This window comes from Streptopelia decaocto (genome assembly GCF_964273445.1).
Source record: "Streptopelia decaocto genome assembly, chromosome: 1".
Classification (NCBI taxonomy): Eukaryota; Metazoa; Chordata; class Aves; order Columbiformes; family Columbidae; genus Streptopelia; species Streptopelia decaocto.
In genome coordinates, this window is record NC_138663.1 from 186,305,719 (window position 1) to 186,327,022 (window position 21,304).

At 39.1% G+C, this 21,304-nt stretch overlaps 1 protein-coding gene across 5 annotated transcripts; it reads left to right on the top strand.

Moving 5' to 3' along the window:
* The first annotated feature begins 520 nt into the window (after positions 1-520).
* On the top strand, positions 521-16,889 carry SPART (spartin). Of its 5 annotated transcripts, XM_082070158.1 has the most exons (10): positions 521-592; positions 5,259-6,091; positions 7,169-7,366; positions 8,328-8,432; positions 10,223-10,352; positions 11,146-11,340; positions 12,319-12,477; positions 12,551-12,641; positions 13,136-13,196; positions 15,300-15,430. In XM_082070158.1, exons 2-9 carry the CDS (start codon positions 5,261-5,263, stop codon positions 13,194-13,196), a joined length of 1,770 nt encoding a protein of 589 aa, XP_081926284.1. In that variant the 5' UTR covers positions 521-592; positions 5,259-5,260; the 3' UTR covers positions 15,300-15,430. The 5 variants fall into 5 exon arrangements, with proteins under 5 accessions (XP_081926284.1, XP_081926280.1, XP_081926283.1 ...); XM_082070154.1 differs by lacking the exon at positions 13,136-13,196 and having other exon boundaries at positions 15,300-16,889; XM_082070155.1 differs by lacking the exons at positions 521-592; positions 13,136-13,196 and adding an exon at positions 799-917 and having other exon boundaries at positions 15,300-16,889.
* Positions 16,890-21,304: the final 4,415 nt, after the last annotated feature.

Sequence of the window (21,304 nt, forward strand, 5' to 3'; positions counted from 1 at the left end):
ATTAGTGTTTATAAATATGTAAAGGGTGAGTGTCACAAGGATGGAGCCAGGCTCTTCTCTGTGACAACCAATGATAGGACAAGGGGTAATGGGTACAAACCGGAACACAAAAGGTTCCACTTAAATTTGAAAAGAAACTTCTTCTCAGTGAGGGTTACAGAACACTGGAACAGGCTGCCCAGGGGCGTTGTGGAGTCTCCTCTGGAGACATTCAAAACCCGCCTGGACACATTCCTGTGTAACCTCATCTGGGTGTTACTGCTCCAGCAGGGGGACTGGACTAGATGATCTTTTGAGTTCCTTCCAATCCCTAACATTCTGTGATTCTCCTCACGCCTCCCGACCCCACCCCCAGCGAGGGTCCCTCACGCCGCCCCTGTGGCGCTCCCCGCCTCCCTTGCCGAAGATCCCGCCCCGGAGCGGCCGCTCCCCCGGCACGGGCCCGCCCCGCGCGCAGGCCGCCAACGGGCGCTCTGTGGCGTCACAGCCGCGTGCCGGCGGCCCCGCCCGCTGCCGCCTGATCCAGGAGGCGGTGTCGCAGGCAGGCCGGGCGCGGCGGGCTGGGCTCGGCTCGGCGAGCGGCTCTGCCTCGGTGAGCGCGGCCGCGGGGTTGGGCCCTCTCGGGTTGGCGAAGGCTCCGTGCGGAGCCGGGGGGCGCGGTTCGGCGGCTTGCTCGCGCGGGGTGGGCAGGCAGGAGGTCGCGGGGTGGGCACCGCAGTGCGGCCGCCGCCTCGGCTGACCCCGGGCAGGGGCGGGCCGTGTCCCGAAGCGGAGGCAGCGTTGCGGTGATGGCGGGGCTGGGGTAGCAGCGTGCGCGGCGGGGAGCCGGGACGTGGGCCTGTGCAGGGTGGTGACAGGCGCCCGGGTGGCTCGTTCCCTGTCCCTGCCCAGGCGCCTGATATTGTCATGATACTCGGGTAAGCTACTCCCTGTGTCTTGTCTTTCTTGAAAGATTAATGTCAGGCAGTTTCGGCTTGAGTTGTTTGTGTGTGAAGAAATCCTGTTGGCAGTGATGGGAGACTGGCAGGCATGCTGTTACTTCAAAAGTATTAAATAGCAATCTTGCATAACACTGCAAGATTAGAATCTTTGGCCACAGAATGGTAGATGGTGACAATGGCTTTGTACTTTGGTGCGGTGAAAGACAGCATAACTGCATGACGAAGGCAATTATCTACCTTGCTGGTTTCTCCTTTTTAGAGAAGTGCTAAGTAGGCACATAAAGCCTAAAAGCTCTGCATTGAGACCATGTGATGGAAATACAGACCAAGGAGTCAGGAAGAAAGTTCATTTATTTGGACAAAAAAGGCTTCAGATAGTACTGATACCTAGAGGAGGAAAATGTCTGAGTGAATGTAGGTGTGAGGATACCGGCCTGAGAAGATGGTGTAGGTTGAAATGTCAGAAGATGGGAGTTTAGTGAAGTCTTCAGTAATTTTAAGAGAATAGGAATTACCATGTCAGATCAAAGCACTGACTTTCTCTGTTGTCTGGTCTTTGATATTTAGTCTTAGGTGCTTAAAAATTAGTAGTAGGCCACCACTTAATGAAAAATTTAAGGGCCATTTTAAACAAACTAGTTTAAATAAACTAAAAGTAAACCCCTGTATATTTATTAGCAAGTACCTGGCCTGTATTAGTTGAAATCCTTTATAACATTTGGTTTTGTTCTCTAAATTACTGGAAGTTACTTATACTTTCTTAATTGCTCTTTCCCTACATAAGCAAGGCTTAAACAATTCTGTGTGATAGTTCTCGTTTATCTTCTTCATCTTTGAAATCAGTGGCTGATAGAAAAAACAGTTGTCTTATAGGAAGAGCTCTTGGATTATGGGTTTTGTTTTGGTTTTGCTTCCCCCGCTGCATCCCGCAGGTTTCAAAAATAGTGAGTTGAAAAGAGTGTTCTACCTCTGTCAGTCAGGATATTTAATCCTCTTAATAAGCTTTAGGCTTTGTGTTTACCTTCTGCCAGTAAGATCCACCAGTAAGCTGTATTTTTTTTTTTTTTTAATATACATTATTTTTTAATGAAGTGGGGTTTAGAAGGATGGTCACACAGGCAGGTGAGGTGTTAGCTTACAATATTGAATAGAACTCAAGTTTCCCTGTTGCACTGTAGCCTCCCTTGGTCAAGTCAGTTTAAACCACAGAGTATATCTGTGCTGATAAAGGGAAAAGGGCCAAGGAATGAGCTCAGACACTGGATTGATCTGTGATTATCTACAGTGCCCATTAGCTCTTTTCTTAGCTCTGTTTTGGACCAGTTCTCTCCAAGACAAGTTCCTCTAAATGTTACTTAGTACTAAGCCAGTCTCTACCAACCATAGGACTAAAGGCTGGTTTGTGGCATCCTTGCATTTAGTAATATACATTTTGGAATTCATTCCAGCTTTAAAACAGAGGAAATAATACTCTGCATTGTATAGAAATGGATTACAGGCAAATATTAAAACATGCAGGATACTTAAATACTAAAGAACATACATTGAAAACGTTAATGACAGAGCACCTTCCTTGCATATGATCAGATTGCTACTTAAATGTTCTGTTTCAGAGAGTATTTCTTCTTGTGTTGGGAGGGAGCAATCAAGGTGACTTATTTACTTCATACCATTCATTATTTTGCATTAATTTTAATAAATAAGAATTAAATTCAGATGTTAAAGCTTTTAGTTATCGTAAGCTTAAAATCTGCTGTGAATTCCTTCTTTCTTTTCCAAGTGCTCTGCCACCCAATGCCTAGTTTGGTGATAACTATACTGTACATATACTACAAACATGGGATGTTTCAAACAATCTGAGATAAGTCGTAACACTCCCACTCTTCTGAATTGTTGACTTAGCTTTTGTACCTCTGCCTTGCAGAGCAATGAGCTAGTGCTGTATATGCACTGATCTTGCTGACATCTCCATTTTCTTACAGGCCTTTCCTAGTGTCAGTAAAGCCTGAGCTTTAGCGAGAACAGTGGTGTTGACAATATGACAAGCATACAGTGATTAGTAAGTTAATTATTAAGTTGAAATGTAGCCGTGACTTTAGGATTTCATGTGATGATTTGTTATATTCCAACAATCACTAGCAAAATAGTTATTTAAAATCTGTGTCTTTGCTTTAGCCTTCTTTAGCAAAAATGAATCAAAAAACATGGGGCAAAGTAAACTATGGTACTGCGTGCTTTTAACTTATAAACTTGATCTACTTGGTGGTTATTAAATACACACTTGTTCTTATGCCAGTGCTGTTCTTCAGCTTAAATCAAAAATGCTGAGCCTGTTGGCAACATGTGATTACAATCAACCAGAAAAACCTTCCACCCCAAGATTTGTTTTTCATGATGGGGAATTGGCAGCGAGCCTGGTGGCCTGAGTCCCTGCTGATCTGTTCCACATGGGCTGCCTTCTCACGCCATCCTTGTCGTATTCCTAGTGACGTGTCTGTCGCTTAACAGAAATGACTCATATTGTCTTTTGCTTGAAATTGGATTCTGTCACATGGTAAAAGTACAGATGCATTCCAGATTACATGGCACTTGTGCCATGTGGCTGCAAATGCATCAGTCACGTGTTACCTCAATTTTGATCATAAAGGTTCTGGGAGTAGAGAACGGCATTCTGGGTTTGCCTCATTAAAATAGTTTCATGACCTGCACTTCTTAACTTTCTCTTTGTTGGAATAGAGGAAGGATATTTTTCAGATATATAATATATTTATGTATTTATTTTTACTTTATTAATAGACTAAAACAAGAAGAGACAATAAATAAGTGTAGGTACTATTTCAGGATTTTTAATAAAGTTTGGATTTCAGTAGTTCTTGTCTTCCTTCTTTTCACCCAGTATATCTATAGAGACTAATCCAACCTCTTAGCCTTTGGTTTATTGGCTTCATAAGCCAAACTTAGCTTTCTCTAAGGAAAAATAATTAACTGACCAGAACAAATCAGTGACCTTCTAGACACCTCTTCCTGTTCTGGTGCACTTTCCCTGAATCTGGCTCAACATTGTGTGAGGTCTCACCCATGCTGTGCACACTGGCATTAATGCTTCCGTATGTGTAATGGAAGTATTTTTATTTTTGCATTTTGGATTTTACCTACCCCCATGTTTTTTGTAGCTTGCTATCACTGCGACTGACATATGTCTCTAGATTCTTCTCCTTTCTTCCATCCAGCTTTCAGATGAGAATCATTGTTTTTATTGAAAATGCATGACTTTCATTTTTATATAGTATCCCATTTTTGTTGTCCATGATCATTATTCTCTTCTAGTATAATAACTTGATTTTTCTGAATTGACAATGCCTCTCATCACTGTCAGCAAAATAATCCACTGGAATTTTTGCATTGTGTGTTGTAAACACTCTCTTAGGCCAAGAATGATTTGTATTTCCTGCATTTGGCCAAGACTGAAGATCTGCATTCAGTTAAAACAGTGATTTTTTACATATTTTAGAGTTCAGATAAACCTATCGGATTCTCTTCTGCTTGTCACTTGTTGAAATAAACATGAGGCAGTTTGAGGAATACATTCCAAAACCTGCAACCTTTTGTACATATTATTTCAAGTTTTTGTCACCTGGGGAGCAAGGAAAGGAAAACACTTTGTTCTCACTTCATAAACACTGTAAAGAAAATAAGTGATTCCCTGTTTTCATTTTGTAAAGCATACCTTTAACTATTTTAAGTATTTCTTCCCAGATCTGTGTGTTGATGTTAGTTGAAGTTTATCGTGATTTGTTTAAATCTGTTGCATGCTTTCCCTTAAATTATTTAAATAAAAATATACTGAGTTTGTAAGTTCAGCATTTATTTAAATAAACAAAATGTTAACTGATTTTTTAATACCTTAGAGATTTTTAAGAAATACTATTGAAATACTATTGAAAGTAAAGTTAGATTTTTAAATTATTTTTTTACTCCACTGTTTGTTACTGATCTTATTAAACTTCCCATCTTAACTTTATCAGGTATGTCCATGTTCTTCTCATATTTAGCTTTTAAGAAGTACATGTCTGTGATGTAACTGGATGTGATGATTGTAAATTCCTTTCTGCCGTGGAATCATGTATTCTAAATCTGAACATCAGTAGGACTTAACCATAACATATCAAATGCTGTACCGAGCAACCTAGATAGCTTTCTGCCAGTACATGCAGTATGGTCATAATTAGAAACCAATTAAAAGGCGTTTTGTTCTAAGGTAAACTTTATTTGGCTTCATCTATTAATATTCAGAATCATTTTTATTCTCATTTGCAGTAATGGAACAACTGCAAGATCCAGTTATGCAAGAAGATGCAAATATTAAAGCTATTAATGAAGAGTACAGGAAAGCCTTTATTTTTATCAATAAAGGACTGAATACAGATGAACTGGGACAGAAGGAAGAGGCAAGAAGTTACTACAAGCAGGGGCTTGAGCACTTGCTCCGAGGTGTTAGCATTCCATCGCAGGGTCCTGCATGTGTAGGATCCCAGTGGGAGTCTGCCAGGCAAATGCAACAGAAGATGAGGGAGACCCTCCAAAATGTTCAGGCTCGACTTGGCATTCTAGATCAAAACACCCCACCTGTACAAGCAAGCCCTGCTGCCATGGATGCCCCTGCTGGGGTACCCAAGTTGTACCCATCCATTCCTCCCAAAGAAAAACCGGAAAGACCACCAGCCCCTAATTCTCTGTTGGTACCAAGTCAGCCGCCCGCAGCAGATGGAAGCATTGCAGCTGTGAGCCAGGGACAAATTCCAGCTATGAGTCCATCACCTGCAAAACCTCTTTGTCTGCCAAATGAAGCACCTCCTGCCTATACCCCTCGAGCTACCAATGGCCATTTTACTGTGTCTTATGGCACGGACTCTGGGGAGTTTTCTTCTGTAGGTGAGGACTACTACAGTAAGTGTACTCAGCCACCTCCCCTTGAAAACCTGGGAGTGGATGCAGATGAGCTGATCTTGATTCCTCGAGGAGTACAGCTGTTCTTTGTGACTCCTGATGGGCAGGTTAGTGCTCCTTCGTACCCTGGATATCTACGCATTGTGAAGTTCTTGGATGCAGATAGTGAGACAGCCCAGAATCGTCCACCTGCATTTCTTCAGGTAACAGCAAAATAATTTTCTTCTCTATTTAAATTTTAAGAACTGTCATAAAACTTTAAAAGACAATCTTCTTAAGTTCTGACTCTTCTGAGCCTAAATCTCTGTGGTCATACCAAGGATGTTATAGCTATTGGAAAAATGGTTTTCTGCACATACACCCTTTTATGACTTTTTCTGCAAAAATCACCTCTGTGTCTTCACAAGGTTGTTGAGTGCCGACTGTTCTGGTGAATTGCATTTTCTAAAGGAGTTGATTTAACGTATCTTTTCGTTTCTTAGAATTAACTTTCCTTTCCTTACATAGAGAAGACACGTTGATTCACATATTGTAACATGTCAGCATAAAATGGGCTTGTGCGCTACCCACTTCATTCTCAACTAGTGATAAAGTATTGCAGTTAGGACAACTGATAATTGGGAATGTGGAGGCCCATGTTAATCCAGACTCTGAACTACAAATGATGGGGTACTATTTGGATTTTTTCAGTCGGTGCTTGCTTCGTGTGGGCATGTTCTGTAATGTACATTGTGTTTCTGGACTGGTTTCTGACTTACGGTCTCCTCGTTGCTGCTAAGACTGGCTGTTGGAAGTCTCATCAGCAAAAGTGAAACTTAGAGGAACAAACAAAAAATGCTTCCTGGTTTTGGGTCAGCTGATTCGCCTCCACCTGTGTTAGCAGCCTTCAATAGTTTGCCAGCAACAGCTATATGTTCTCTTTATCCTACTATACAAATCTGTCCCGAGATCTACAGGAAGTTACAGGTGCTGTGAATGCTGAGTTGTTTGGTAGTGTGTTTCATCTGTTTCTACACCTGGGCCCAAGACTAGACCTCAGTTAAGAGTCTATCAGCTTGAATTTAAGTCCTGTGAAAATTAGTATTTTCTCTATATTAGACTGTCAGAACTAATCAAGAATATTTCCACAGTCAAGTGGATTTCTTTGTTTGAAGATGGCTTAAGGCATTTTAACTTTCTTACTATATGGAAAATCAAGTTTGTGGTGCTTATCATTACATTCTGCATGCCTTTCTTTTTAAAAAGATCCTTTAATTCCTTTATGTATTTCTCTTTTCTAGGTTTGTGACTGGTTGTATCCTCTAATGTGTAACCAGTCTCCTGTTCTGTGTTGCAATACTGGAGTCTACATGTTCCCTGACACGATGTCTCAGTTACCAGGATCCTACGTGGGAGTAGTGTTGTCTTCAGAACTCCCAGAAGCTGACAGAGAGCTGTTTGAGGATCTCTTAAAACAGATGTCCGACCTTCGCATCCAGGTAAATTCCTGGGCTGCGTTTTTGAAGCTAAAACGGAAAGGTGGAAATGGTAGTTATATTCTCCCGTTTATGTTTAATTGTGCAAAAATGCAAAGTTCTGTGTATTGCTTGGTAAGCTCACCAGTGAGAAATAGATAAAGTAGCCAAGATGAAGCAACCTATTAATGAAACTGTAGGCTCTGTGAGGTGGGAGCACAGAAATTTTAAAATACTAAATTGTAAGCACAGAGAGGAATTGGAGACCATTTTGTATATTTTCCCTATTTTTCCAGAAGAGAACATAGGACCCAGAATGAAATTTTATGTTCAGGAGAAAGCATGTTTTTTCCTGTGTGTGCACACACATGCACACCATCTCTGTGTAGTTTTGATGATGCCATTCTTGGAATATTTGGCCCAAATGTGTGAAAGACCTGTGAAAATAGCGTGTACCTCAAAAATCTACCTTCAAATGGAATTTCAAAATAATCTAGTTCCTTACTGCGGGAAGATATTAACAGATAGAGAAAAAAGAAAAAACCCATAGTCTGACAAAGGTGCAGTAAGACAATGGTGACTGAAACTGAAGTGAAAAATGTTACTGGAGCACCATTTCTGGAAGAATGGTAATCAGTAACTACTTAAAAACTTATAGGAAGATGATATCTTCATGAAAGATAAAGCTTGATGATTCAACAAGATTCTGAAGAGAGTCATGATGAAGGACGAATTTGGAGCATAGATGTGGGTGTTCTGCTACATTATAAATCCTCTTGAGTTCAGCAGGGAATTTCACTAGCACAGGAGACCAATAATTTTTACTTAAAAGTACTACAGAATTGTGATCTGTCAATGCAGGGCTTACTGGATAAAATTCTGTTATTTTTCCTGCATAGAAGTAGTTCAGATTGGATATCTCATTAGTTTCTTGTTGTCCTAAAATTCCATGTTTTTGTTAATGTTCCCTGCTGCAATGTCACAGGTGCCAGGATCCCATGAGAGAGTAGGGTTATCTTCAGAGCTCCCAGCAACTGAGAGAGCACATTTTGAAGATAAATTTAAACAGATGTCTGTCCACAAAGTCCAGGTAAATTCCAGGACAATGATTCCAAAATTTTATAGTAAAAACAAAAAAAAAAAGGAAAGAAGTCACTGAAGTACTTGTTAGAGCTGCTGAGATTCCAGACTTGGTTGAAAGCAGCAATGTATGCTGTGCCTTGTGGTTTTTAATTTTTTGTTTCTTTGTTGAGAGCTGGTTCAGTTAGTGCAGGCTACCACATTTTGCAAATTGGTAGCATATTTCTGGAGTTTTAAAAACTTTGTGATAAAGCACAAATATTTCAAAGCCTAGTCTGATGGCCTTTTACTGTGTCTGTTTTATATAGTACTCACGAGGATCAAATTAACAAGTATATTTAATGTAATTTTAGTACAGAGTCACGTGTCTTATTAGAGAACCCATTTCTGGTCCTTAGAAAAGGCTTTAGAAGTCTTGTTGAATGTTTTTCTGCATAATGATCCAAACTGTGGAGTAACTAAGTTATACCTGGAAGATACTTTAGTGGTTTGGTGTTTGTGGTGTTCTTTTGTTGGTTTTGTTTTGGTTTTAGTTTGTTTTTTGTTTACTTATAGCTGTGGTCATTTTTCCTGCCCAGCCCTCAAAGTGTTTTGGTCACATGCTAAAGATGTTTTTTAAACATGAAATTTCACAGTGCTGTCAAGCGGTAATTGATATAGTACAAGTCAGGCATACATTCTTAATCTGGCAACTTTCCAAGACTTAATCTACTCTTTTCTATTAATGTTGTTTGTGTTTTTGTTTTGTTTTGTTGTTCTCTTTTGTCTGCAACAGCCATCTTTGTGCAATACCCTACTTTTATTTCCAGTAAATATTTCAGAGGAATCTAATAATCCCATGCAATATCAAATATTATTCTATGTAGTGCATTTTATTCTGTTCATAGTTTTTGTTTATGAATGCTTTCATATAGACTTCTAGACTAAGCTAAAAGGTTTTTTGTACTGTCTCTCATTAGCTAGCAGTGTTTTCAATCATATGAAATGTTTATTTTTTTACTTAAAGTCTTAAAAATAGAATTCTAAAAAAACCCCTAAGTATGTTTTTTGCTTTCTCTAATTAAAATTTAATTACACATTGTCTGTGAACAGTGTAAAGTGATGTTACACTTTTCAGAAGCACTAACCAGACTCTGTTGGTGGTTGCTATGTTTGAATAATGTCTACTTCAGCAACTCTCATGTTTGACAAGAAATCACACGGAACCTGTCCACCCAACTTTAAATGGGGAGTGGCATCATGCACAGCTTGCTGTGTTCCTTGGCTGTGCCAGCCTGCAAAAGCATCGACAGCATACAGAATGAATACTCTGCTTTATTTTTGAATTTGGGAGGAAAGGATGGGGAGCAAAACAACCAGAACAGCTGCATTCTTTTAGTGCAGCTGGACTGCAGTTCCCATACTGAATAACAACAGAGTTGACTTCCCTCTGAGAAGATAAAAGTGATAGATGGACAAGTCTCTTACCTTTTTTTGCTAGTTAATTTGTACTGTTAAGTTTTCCCTACTTAGTTACTTGACTATATGGCCATGTTGGCATTCAAGTCTTTTCATTATATCTGGATGAAGAAAGCATACAGAAAATGCTGAGCAGTCTGATAAGCTTTTTTTGAATGCATAGCAGTTCTATACGAAAGTAACTGAATCACTAATTTCCACTGCATTTCTGTACACTTACCCAAGGTCTACATAGCATTACCATTTTCTGATAATAGATCTGTATGATCTAAAACATTTACAACAGAAATCCTGATGATATGTTGCAAAGTAGATTCTCAGATGTTTACTTTCACTCGTTAGCCTTCCGAAGCCTCCAGTGATGCCATTAACTTGCCTCAGACTGTACATATCCAACCAGAACCTGAAGGAGCAGAAAATCAGAAAGAGTTGCCAGAATGGAGTGAGAGAGTTGCCCATGGAATTTTGTCAGGTACTGTTGTAATAAGAGGAGTGTGTTGAATATAAACATCTGTGAGTACCATTTAAAACAGCATTTTCACCTAAATTCATGTGTGCTGGTAGAAGCTGAGTGGTTGGAAGTAGTTGTTCACTGGTTCGTTCCAGTCATAATCGTCTAAGGGATGCTTTGTTGGGCTCTATGAAAACAGTGCAGAATTTAAATCCATTGCCAACAGTCCTGTTCATTGCAAATGAGTTAGGCTCCTCACTTGACTGTATGGTAGGATATCAGCCCCTATGATCCAAACCACTGTGACAGAACAATTTACTCCTGTATGAGCAGTTACACTGAAGCAAGCATCTATTGTGATTTCTGCAGATGAACTTTTTTTTTTTCCCTCTGAGAACCTTTGGAACATACTAATGACCACCTGCTGATTGTAGTAAATATGAATCTGCCAGGAGGGCTAGAGGGTTGGGATGTACATTTTCAGAATATTAATAGCATTGAGATGTGCAGTTTTATCGCTTCTGGCCCAGCTGGGGCTTGGATATCTATTAAAAAACCAAGTGGCTGTATTAAGCTGACATTTGGATGAGGGCTGGCGGTATTAAACTTAAAGTGAATTGAAAAAATGTGGGTGGCGTAGGAGCAGAAATCACTGCAGGAATTCATGCTGGCCCATTCAGGGAAGAGAATAATTGCAGACAGTGTAGTCAGGGATGTTTCTAAAGTCAGTGTTGGAGAGACAGAGGAGGGAGGGCTATAGGAATCATTGTCTATAAAATTGTACATTCAAAGAAACAGAATTCTTGTCTTGAAGGTGCATCTTGGGTAAGCTGGGGCCTAATGAAAGGAGCAGAATATACTGGTAAAGCTATCCACAAAGGAGCTTCAAAACTGCGAGAACACATTCAACCAGAAGAAAAACCTCTGGAAGTCAACCCAACTGTAGCAAAGGGGCTTCATGTAGCAAAACAGGCTACTGGAGGAGCTGTGAAAGTCAGCCAGTTCTTAGGTAAAAATTTCCATCTCATAGTATATTTTATTTTGCCTTAAATAATATATTTGTAAAATGAGAGCTGGTTTCTCTTGCCAGTGAGCTAGGGAAGGGATTGACCTGATGAAATCCAGTGATCAGTAGTTTGTGCCTAGTTATCTCTTGTGAGAGAGATGCTTTAGGACTAACAGTTACTATATGGCCTTGAGGCATCTTTTTCTTTCCTAAAATCATAGTCTGTACAGTCTTAAGTTTGTCATGCTTTTCTAAGTTTCAGACAGAATGGTCTTTCTCTCTCTTTTTAAGTTGATAACCATGTATTTTCAAAGCTGTACTGTCACTGGTTGCTAACGTACAGATTGTACCACTAGAGAATGTGTATGTGCGCATGCCTATAAATACGCACACCTGCAACAAGTCTATTAGACTGTGTATGAACTTCCAGATAGAAATGGCTTGGTGCTTACAGGTGCATGGTAACCCTAGCAGCTCTCGGTAACTTCATTCTGTTATTTATTTGCATTAATGTTTATATTTAGTATCCAGTGACTCATACAAACTTAAAAGCAAATTGTGCTGAATATTATAAAAAAAAGCTTTGAAGAGCTGGAATGGTTGTGAGAAAGACTTCTCCAAAAGACAGGTCAGGAAAGAAACACATCCTGTTCCCTATCTGCGAGTTTGGGATAACAAAGCAATGAAAACAGTTTCTTGAAATTGGGAATGTATGCATTTATTTTAAAGTGCTTTTTAGCCATAAGGCCAACTTTATTTATTTCTTAGGGATTAGAGCTGTGCAGAATCTGAAAAATAAGATTGCTTTGCTATCACTTGGGTACTCGGGCATGGATTAAAATCTGTCTTTCAAATAAGCATATTTAAATAGACGCAACACTTAAGACTTCAGTGAAACTTACTTTTAATTAGGAGTAAGGACTTTTAAAGAAAGATGTTCTATTCTTACTAAATAATCTGTATACTGTTGTTTTATGGTAGTTGAGGGAGTGTGTTCTATAGCAAGCTGTGTTGGAAGGGAGCTGGCTCCACATGTGAAGAAGCACGGCAGCAAATTAGTTCCAGAATCCCTTAAGAAAGATAAAGATGGCAAATCCACTTTTGATGGTGCTCTGGTGGTAGCAGCAAGTGGAGTTCAAGGTAATGAAAATTCCTTATATGTGTTTAGTACTTTTCAATGCTATGAACTCAAATAAGCTATTTATTTTTACAGGATTTTCAACAGTGTGGCAAGGTTTAGAAAGTGCAGCTAAGTGCATTGCTAAAAGTGTTTCAACTGAGACTGTGAAAACTGTCAAATACAAGTAAGTTATGTTTTTGTTGGTTTCTTCTACAACACACTGTCATTGTGTTTGAATCCTAGAAAAAAAAAAGCTTATGACAATGCAGGGAAGCTAACATATACTGGAAGATGCTGTGGAGAGTAAGGGAATATTATTGAGATAACCTCAAAACATATGAAATGCGCCCCTCAAAAAAGGTGCAGTAGATATAATAAAGTGAAGGTTAAGCAAAAGCATGTAGGTTAAATGGAATTGGTGAGAAGTGCAGCAAAAAAAATGTTTGAAAAGGATTGCGGAAAGTGCTCTACAGGCTATTAGAAGAAGGAGACGAGGTAAATGTCAGCATACAGCACTAAGGGGATTGGCATTTGGGCTTGTGATGCATTTCAAATAGGCAGCTGATAGTGAAGTTCTAGTCAGTGGTGCTTTATTGTAATGTTTGTTTTCAGTGGGAATGTCAGGAGGTGTTATATGGGAACTCTTCTCGTAAATTCACATTAATGTTTTTCTTTTAGATATAAAAATAGGAGAGATGGAGATCAGCAGTCAACAGCCACTAAGACTGAAAAACAATAAGTAATTACGTGTTGCAGTTAATGACAATACCATGGAAAAAAATTTGATACTTGATCTTTAGAATCAATCTATATAAATATATGAAAATTTTACATAATCTCTCTCTCTTTTGGGAGCTGGTTTCTGTGTCAGTAACATAGATTTCTGCCACTCAAAATACTTCCATGAATGAGCTAAAGGAGTATCATCACAGTGTGTCTACATCAACAAAAAAAGTCTAAAACTTAGCTGCAGTGTCTTTGTGGATGGAAACAGAGAGAGATGTTCATCATATGTGTCTCTTGGTCAGAACTGGGGGAAAACAGAGCTTCAGAAGTGAAAGGTCTGCCAGAGTATGATACTATTACCTTAGTGGGTTTTTACGGTAATATAAATAACTGCACTATCTACACCTGCCAAACTTTTTTTTTTTTTTTTTAAAAAAAGGATGTTACAAATTATGTAATTGAGACAGGCGAACTGAAAAATCAATTATCAAATATTATTAACTTGTTAGTTTAACTCTATTGGATAAGATAGTCTCACTTTAAGTGAGGTTTCTTATTTTACTGATGTTATATAAAACTGGCTTATGATGTTCCTGGGGTGAAATAACTAATCAAATTGACAAATACTGAACTTTTGCTGTGAGATTAATTCTGTGATCTGCAAATTAGCTGTTGCTGATTCAAGGCTGTTACTCTATCAGAGAATTACAAGCAAACCAAAAAAGCACTAATTCTTTTTATTCAGTTTTGTTGTTGGTTCCAGCCATTATGCTATGGCTATTGCACCAATAATGTGGTAGATTTTTGGAATCTTTGATATTCTATGCTTCTCTCTGGCCTTATTTTGAGGCCAGATTCCTCAAAGAATCTCTGGTGATAAGCACAAGGAAAAAGTAACTCTTGTAACTTCTGAGATTGTGATGCTGCCAGAAATACTTCCCTTTGGCCTGGTTTGTCTGATGACAATGCTCTCTGGAGAAATGTCTGGATGCCCAGAACAGCTAGAGTTACTGCTCTCACTGTACTCTTGTCCTCCTTCAGTGTGTTCTCTCTCCTGGGGTAGAAGTGACCTTTCTTCACACTTGAGTAATTAATATAAAATTGCTGACTTGCCCCCTAAAGCATAAAGATTGTGGACCCACAGCCCAGTGGAGAGACCTGAGGTTTAATTTCATCATAACTTCAAGATAGCTTTGTTAAGGCTTTTGGGGTTGTATATGACTTCTTTCCCCCGCCCCCGCTACTTCCCCTTTGCCATTGTATTAATTCCACGTTACTTCAGAGAAGTTTTCACTGCACAATGACATGTTTTTTTGTAGGGACCTTGCTACCTCCAACTTATGAGCATAGCTGTGTCAATAATGCTCTGTACCCCAGAAACCTGTTAGATGGTCTGGATTGGTTTGCTTTAGCACCTCGGTGTGCCTGCTTTTGGAACTGGGAATTAACGTGCCAGTGTGTTACTGTTAGACCAGACATAGTATTATATTATGCCATGTAGACACAGGCAAAGGCGATATAGGACAAGTACTAACCAAGCACCATTCTGGCAGTGGTGGTACTAATTGAGAAAAAATATGCCTGAGGTGATTCCGGTTCCCTTTTCTGTTACAGCTGAGAAGACAAGACAGTGTTAGTCCTCCCTCCTCAGTGCTGTTGCTTATGGTACACACTAAGAAGGTTTAGCAGCTGCAAGGGTCTAGCTGTGAGGTCTTACATGGGGGAATAGAGGGTATTAGGAATTTTACCAAAGAATTTAGGTGAAAAAGGGTTATTGCACACAACTCCCTCTCCCACCTGCCACCATTCTTACGGTTCTATAGCTAAGTCTTCTACTCTTCTCTTGAAAACTAGAGGGGAAGAAGGGAGAAAGACTGGAAGGTTTTTTTGAGGAAAAAGGGCAGAAACATATTGGTATCTTTAAAGAGTAATTCATCTGATAGAGGAGCAGCCTTTACTCAAGTGGCTTGGTAATTTCTAATTTTATTTTTTACACGTTCATGCTGTGAGCTTACTATCTGTTCTTGCTAATGCCTAAAATTTTGCTTTCAAGAGAATTCTAGTGAAGATAAAAATGCTATGTATACTTATCTACAAAACTGTTATCTTTCTTAAGGTATGGAGAAGATGCTGGCCATGCTACAGACAATGCCATGAATTCTGCAATCAACGTTGGTGTGACAGCACTTAACATTGACAATCTTGGTATCAAAGCTGTTGTAAAGAGAACTGCAAAGGAAACCGGTCATGCTGTGTTAGATGAGTATAAAGTATTAGACAGTGAGAAGAAAGATAAAAAATGAAAGCAATGGAGTATTTCTCAAAGCCTTACATCAGAGATGAAACTTCCTATTTAGAAATAACTACATTGCTAATCTGCAATTTAACACAAATCACAGTGTACTTCTCAAGCAACCTTTATTTAGTTTGACAGGAAAATGTAAAAGCAGGGAAGGCGCTCATGGAAAGGAAAATGAAAAGTTGTCTTAATTCTTTGTTCCATGTTGAACAAGGCTATTAAACAACTGGATTAGAGCTTTAGATAACTGGAAAGATATGAGTTTGCAGTTAATAAACTTGCCTCTGTAAGTACTTTTTCAAAATATAAAATGGAATAATATATTAATAGAGAAATACTATAGTGGATATTTTTGTAATGCTTTGTATTTGTAAAGAAGGTGATGATATAGAACTACTTGGATTATTAATTCTGAAGCAAATTTGTTTTTTAACCATCTTTAATAATTTTACAATAAGTTTTGTGTTTCAGTGTTTTGTAGGAAATTTCTCTTTACAGCTACCAAACAGCTAATCTTATCCAAAGTTTATGTCAGAAGAAATGAAATATGAAACCTCAGGTAACTAGGTAGTTAGTCCCTTTAAAACTATTTTTTTTTTCCATCCAGCATATAAGCAAACCAAAGATAATGAAGCATTTTTTCTAAAAGAGCATATTTACAACTCTAGAAAAATGTATTCTCCAGCTGACTCCTAAGGAATACACAAAGATTTTTTTGAAATTGAGATTTTTGTGTAGAGAGGATAAGTATGTTTTTGCATAAATTATTTTTCTGTGAAAACATTCTGTAGAGGACACTAGGAACTTCTATGCATTCTGTACTTTTCAGCCAATCTAGAAGGATTCGGAGTATATATCATGGCCTCCAAATGGGAGACAATTATGTATTTGCTTCAACAAGTAGTTCTAACAGTCAGCATCTTTATTCCATTAAATTCATAGTTGCACAAGGTAAGTCTTTAAAGAGTATGAAGACAAGGCCTTTTAATGAAGAGATGGGTGTGAAATAGGCTAGATGTGACCATGTAGGTTTTTCATCCTGTTCCTAGTGAAGTGTGAAATAACTCCACATGTAGAACCCTTGAGATTATTAATTAATTAACTGCTACTTAATTAATAATTCATTATTGAGGTTTAAAGCTGATGCATGTTCTAATATTGGCTGTACCTGCAACAAAGGGAACACCATCAATTTACAGCTTCTCTCCATTTCATGTAAATGGAGAAAATAAATAAAAATGGTTGTTAAGAAAGGCTATTTGCATCAGATTGAAAAAATACAATAACAACTAATAGGTGCACATTTTGTGGTAGCCACTGTAGGTGTTTACTTTGGATGAACAATGTGAAACAAAGGATCTAACCACTTGAAGTGTAACTTTGATTTATGGAAATAAAGATAAAATTGGTTAATCTGTGCTTCACCTTTTTATGATTTGAAGCTACTGTATCGATCAGCAAGTGGAAAGGCTAGGACTTCTGAAGTAGAAAAAGAACAGTATTGGAGTCTTTCTATGATAGAAACAAGGTAATAAATTAGAGTTTGAAGTGTTTCAAACTAAAAGGTCCATTAAAATACACTACAACAATTTCTGTTACTTCAGTCAGTCACCAGTTTAAGACTGCAAAAGACTTCACGCTAGAAAAAGCATTTGTGGTGTTACGAACTGCATTTACAATAGGGATGTACGTATTTTTATCTTCTTTCTCCCATTTTTATTTTGCATATAGCTCATGCTCTTTAGTTCTATCTATCAGAACAGCAAGTTGTATTAAAACAACAGTTAAGATCAAAGTGTTCCAGGTTTCAAGAGAGCCAGTTGTAGCATACTGAGGAAAAAAAGATTTAAATGCCATTGGTATCAGGCAAGTTTTGTCCTGTTCAACTCACTGTTGTTCTCTTCACACATACTCATTTTTTCAAATTTGTTTCAAAGTAGATTAAAGCTATTTTTTTTTTTAATAATGCCTACCCCATTTTACAGTTTTTAGTGTGATACATCCATGATCTTATTTTCCAAAGCTTAGTTCTCACTGCTGAAAGTGCCATGCTGTTGAACTTGCCCTGGTTCAACTGTCACTACCTGGCCCTGGGCAGCAAATCCACATGCTTGTCCCCAGTTCCTCTAACATATACAACAGCCTCTACACGTTTACTGCCTTATCTCTGCTCTCCTTTTTATACACTATATACACTAAGCTCCCTATGCCTCATACCTTAGGTTCGTTTTCTATTCCCAGCTTGATTTTGTTTCTCCTCTAAATACTGAACATCTTTTGATGTGTGGCAGTCCTAGAAGTAGTCTTACTAATGCTGTTTATGGAGTGAACTGCTACTTGATTTCCTAACACATCGAGTATTTAATTTGGAAATGGCAAAGTCTTTTCTACTACAATATTGGTCTGAAAGCTCAAGATTATTTTTTAATGACCTCCAAGTCATTGTAAGCTACTGCTGTCTCTGACATCTTTGTCATTCTGTAGGTATAAACCAGTGTTCTTACCTCAAGTCTAAACCCCTGCATTTGAATGGATTTCTCTAGATTCCAAGTGTGGGTTGTTTACTTGGTTTGTTTAATGCTGATTTAAAAACACTTTCGGATAGCCTATTTCTTAATACTCCTTGACAAACTAAATCTGTAATCCTTTGAAAAGAATCGGTAAAACTACCTTCCACCAAAGCATGCAGACCACCTGTTATTCACTATAGAGTAGTGTAGGTTGGAAGGGACCTCAGGGTGTCCCAGACTAGAGAGATCTGTAGCCCACCATTTTTCTCAAAACAGGTCCAGATGAAGCAGAGTACTCAGTGCTAGTTCTGATAATGTTTTTATGATCTCCAATGATGAAGACTTTACAAACTCTCTGGACAACCTTTGCCAGGTTTGGCTCTGGTAAAGGTAAATATTTCTCCCTTACACTGGGACAAAATTTTTCATAAGCACTTGGGTGTATTGCTGCTTATCCTTCCATAGAGCACACTGGAGAAGAATCTCCCTTCTTCACCTTCACTACACCCTCCTCTTAAATGGCTGTTGACAGCACTAAGACCTTATGCCTTTTCCAGGCTGAACATAGGCCAGCCCCTGACCAGCCTGGCAGCCCTTAGGACTTCTTTAGGATCCTGAAGCCCTTGGGACTTGTTTGGGAGTCCAAAGCTAAGCCCTCCAGCATGTGGTTCCACAAGTGCTGACCAGAGGGGAAGAAACACCTTCCTCCCTGTCCTGCCTATGTTCTTGCTGATGCAGCCCCACAGGCCACTGGCCGCCCATTGCTGGATGCTCTGCTGGCTCCTGGGTGGCTTCTTCCCTGGGCCTTTCCATGTGAAGTTGTGTTCACATTACCACCCCCAGCCTGCACTGCTTTTCCCATCCCAAGTGTTGGACTATGCATTAGCTTTTTGTCGCATTTCATTAGGTTCCTTTTAGCAGCCTGTTTCTCCCTCAGAGGGGCAGCCCTGCCCTCCTGCATAGTGTCTGCTCCCCTCAATTCATCATCGTCTGCAAACTCTCTGAGAGTGTGCTCAGCCTTTTGGGTTGTTAATAAAGAATTAAGGGTATTGGCTCAGGTATTTATCCAAGAGTTGAGCAGTCATACTGCTGACCACCACACTTCAAGCCTGATGGCCCAGCTAATTTTCCAGCAACCTTATTTTCCAGTTATCCAATCTATAATTCACCAATGTGGCTATAAAGGTACTATGAGAGACTATATCAAAATCCTTGGTAAATTCAAAATATACAACATCCACCAGTTTCCCCATGTCCACACAGACAGTCAATCATACCCTAGGTACTGGTGCTAGAGAAATAGCTGCTACTTTGTCAAAATCAATTGATGTCATAATCCAAATGTTTGTCATCAGCAAACAGTCTACTTTGCTTTTGAGCAACTAGTTGTTTATTGCCTTCACATAATCCAAAGATACTTATTTGAGTATGAAATTCTGTTTTCAAACCATATTGTGTTGTGACCAAGCTTCCTAACCTTTCTTACTAAAAATGAAATTAAAAGCCTTAAAACAATGAAAGTACCTTTACAGGTATCCATATATCTAATTTTAACCAATTTATTTGGAATAAAGAAATGGAGAAAAATTCTCAGGTGTTGCAACTGTTGTTATGCTAGTGCCATGATTGTTAAAAATGCTAATGGTTTTAAGTTTTACACACAGAAGACCTCAGTCCACGAGACACTAAGATTCAGTACATTGAGTTAGTTATGAATAGTAATCTAGGTCCAAGTCATTACTTAAATTATTGGCTCGGTATGGAATGTGTTTTCAATATGTATCTTAAAAAGGAAGCATTCAGTAAATCCTGAAGGCAAAATGAGCAGCTAAATTTAAATGCAGTTACAGTGCAGTACTCTTCTAAATTTCTTTCTTGATTAAAGTATTTCAGACGATTTTGAGTTCAATCCACACTTCAAGTGATAATTCACTGATTAGATGATAGCATCAATTATAACTTGAGACTGTCAAAAATCACCTCCTGTCCTAATATACATCAGACAAGTGAAATTAAAATGACTTTTCCTTCTTACAGTCAAGCTTCTCACTCTCCATCCTACTGTTCTACCCGCAGACAGAATCACAGACTCACAGAATCAACTGGGTTGGAAAAGGCCTCAGAGATCATCGAGTCCAACCCTTGGTCCAACTCTAGTCCGTTTACTAGACCATGGCACTAAGTGCCATGTCCAATCTCAGTTTAAAAACCTCCAGGGACGGCGAGTCCACCACCTCCCTGGGCAGGCCATTCCAATGCCTGACCGCTCTCTCTGTAAAGAATTTATTTCTAATATCCAGCCTAAATTTCCCCTGGCAGAGTTTAAGCCCATGCCGCCTTGTCCTATTGCTAACTGCCTGGGAGAAGAGACCAATCCCCACCTGGCTATAACTTCCCTTCAGGTAGTTATAGAGAGTGATGAGGTCACCTCTAAGCCTCCATCCTGCTGGATTAGCGCTCCTACTGTTGCAGTAGCAGCGAGGAGTTAGGTCAGCCCATTTCAGTGTCACGAACCACCACCTTTGGACTGAAATTCACAAAAATTCAGGACTGACCTTTGGATGGCAATACTGATTTATGCTATGTTAAAGTAATGGTAATACATAACCCTTGTTTTAAACTTTGAAGGCAGTGCCTCTCTTGCTCAGCGAGTTGTAGGGCTATTGCATTTGGCTTCCTGTTCCTGCAACAGAGTGACATCCAAATAACTGAGAAACTATACTCTTTGTTTTTTTGCCTAGTATAGCAGTAAAGCAAAATGACAGTCCATCTCCTTCCTGAGAAAGTGAACAGACAGTTTCTCTAGTGAGCACTAGATCCCATGAAAAGGCAAGTTGATCTATGAGCACACTAATCACTTCCAGTTTCACCCTGTCCCTTGCATCAACTCTGGTGCTTTTCTGCACAGCTGGTGAGAGATTTCAGCTCACTAACCAGCAGAAACTGCAAGCATTTTCCCTGATATAAGTCTTCTAGGTTTCATGAGCTGTACTGGCTCATTGGACATTACACAAATGTCAGAGCTGGCACTGAGGCAGACAGAGAGGGTGACAGCAAGACCCTGACAGAAGAGATGCCACTCTTGGAAGCGCTGAATTGTTTGTTAGATTAATTCAGTCCAGCCCACAAATCTTTGCCTTGAGAAAGCCATGAACTGATCTGAAATTCCTTGTTTGAAAAACGCAACGTAAAACATTTTAAAGCATGAATCAAGATAATTAAAATATTAGCCAGTACATATTGACTAATTGACTCCATTGACTTGATCGGTGACTACCAACTATTCTAAGCTCTTCTGTCCCGACTCAGGTT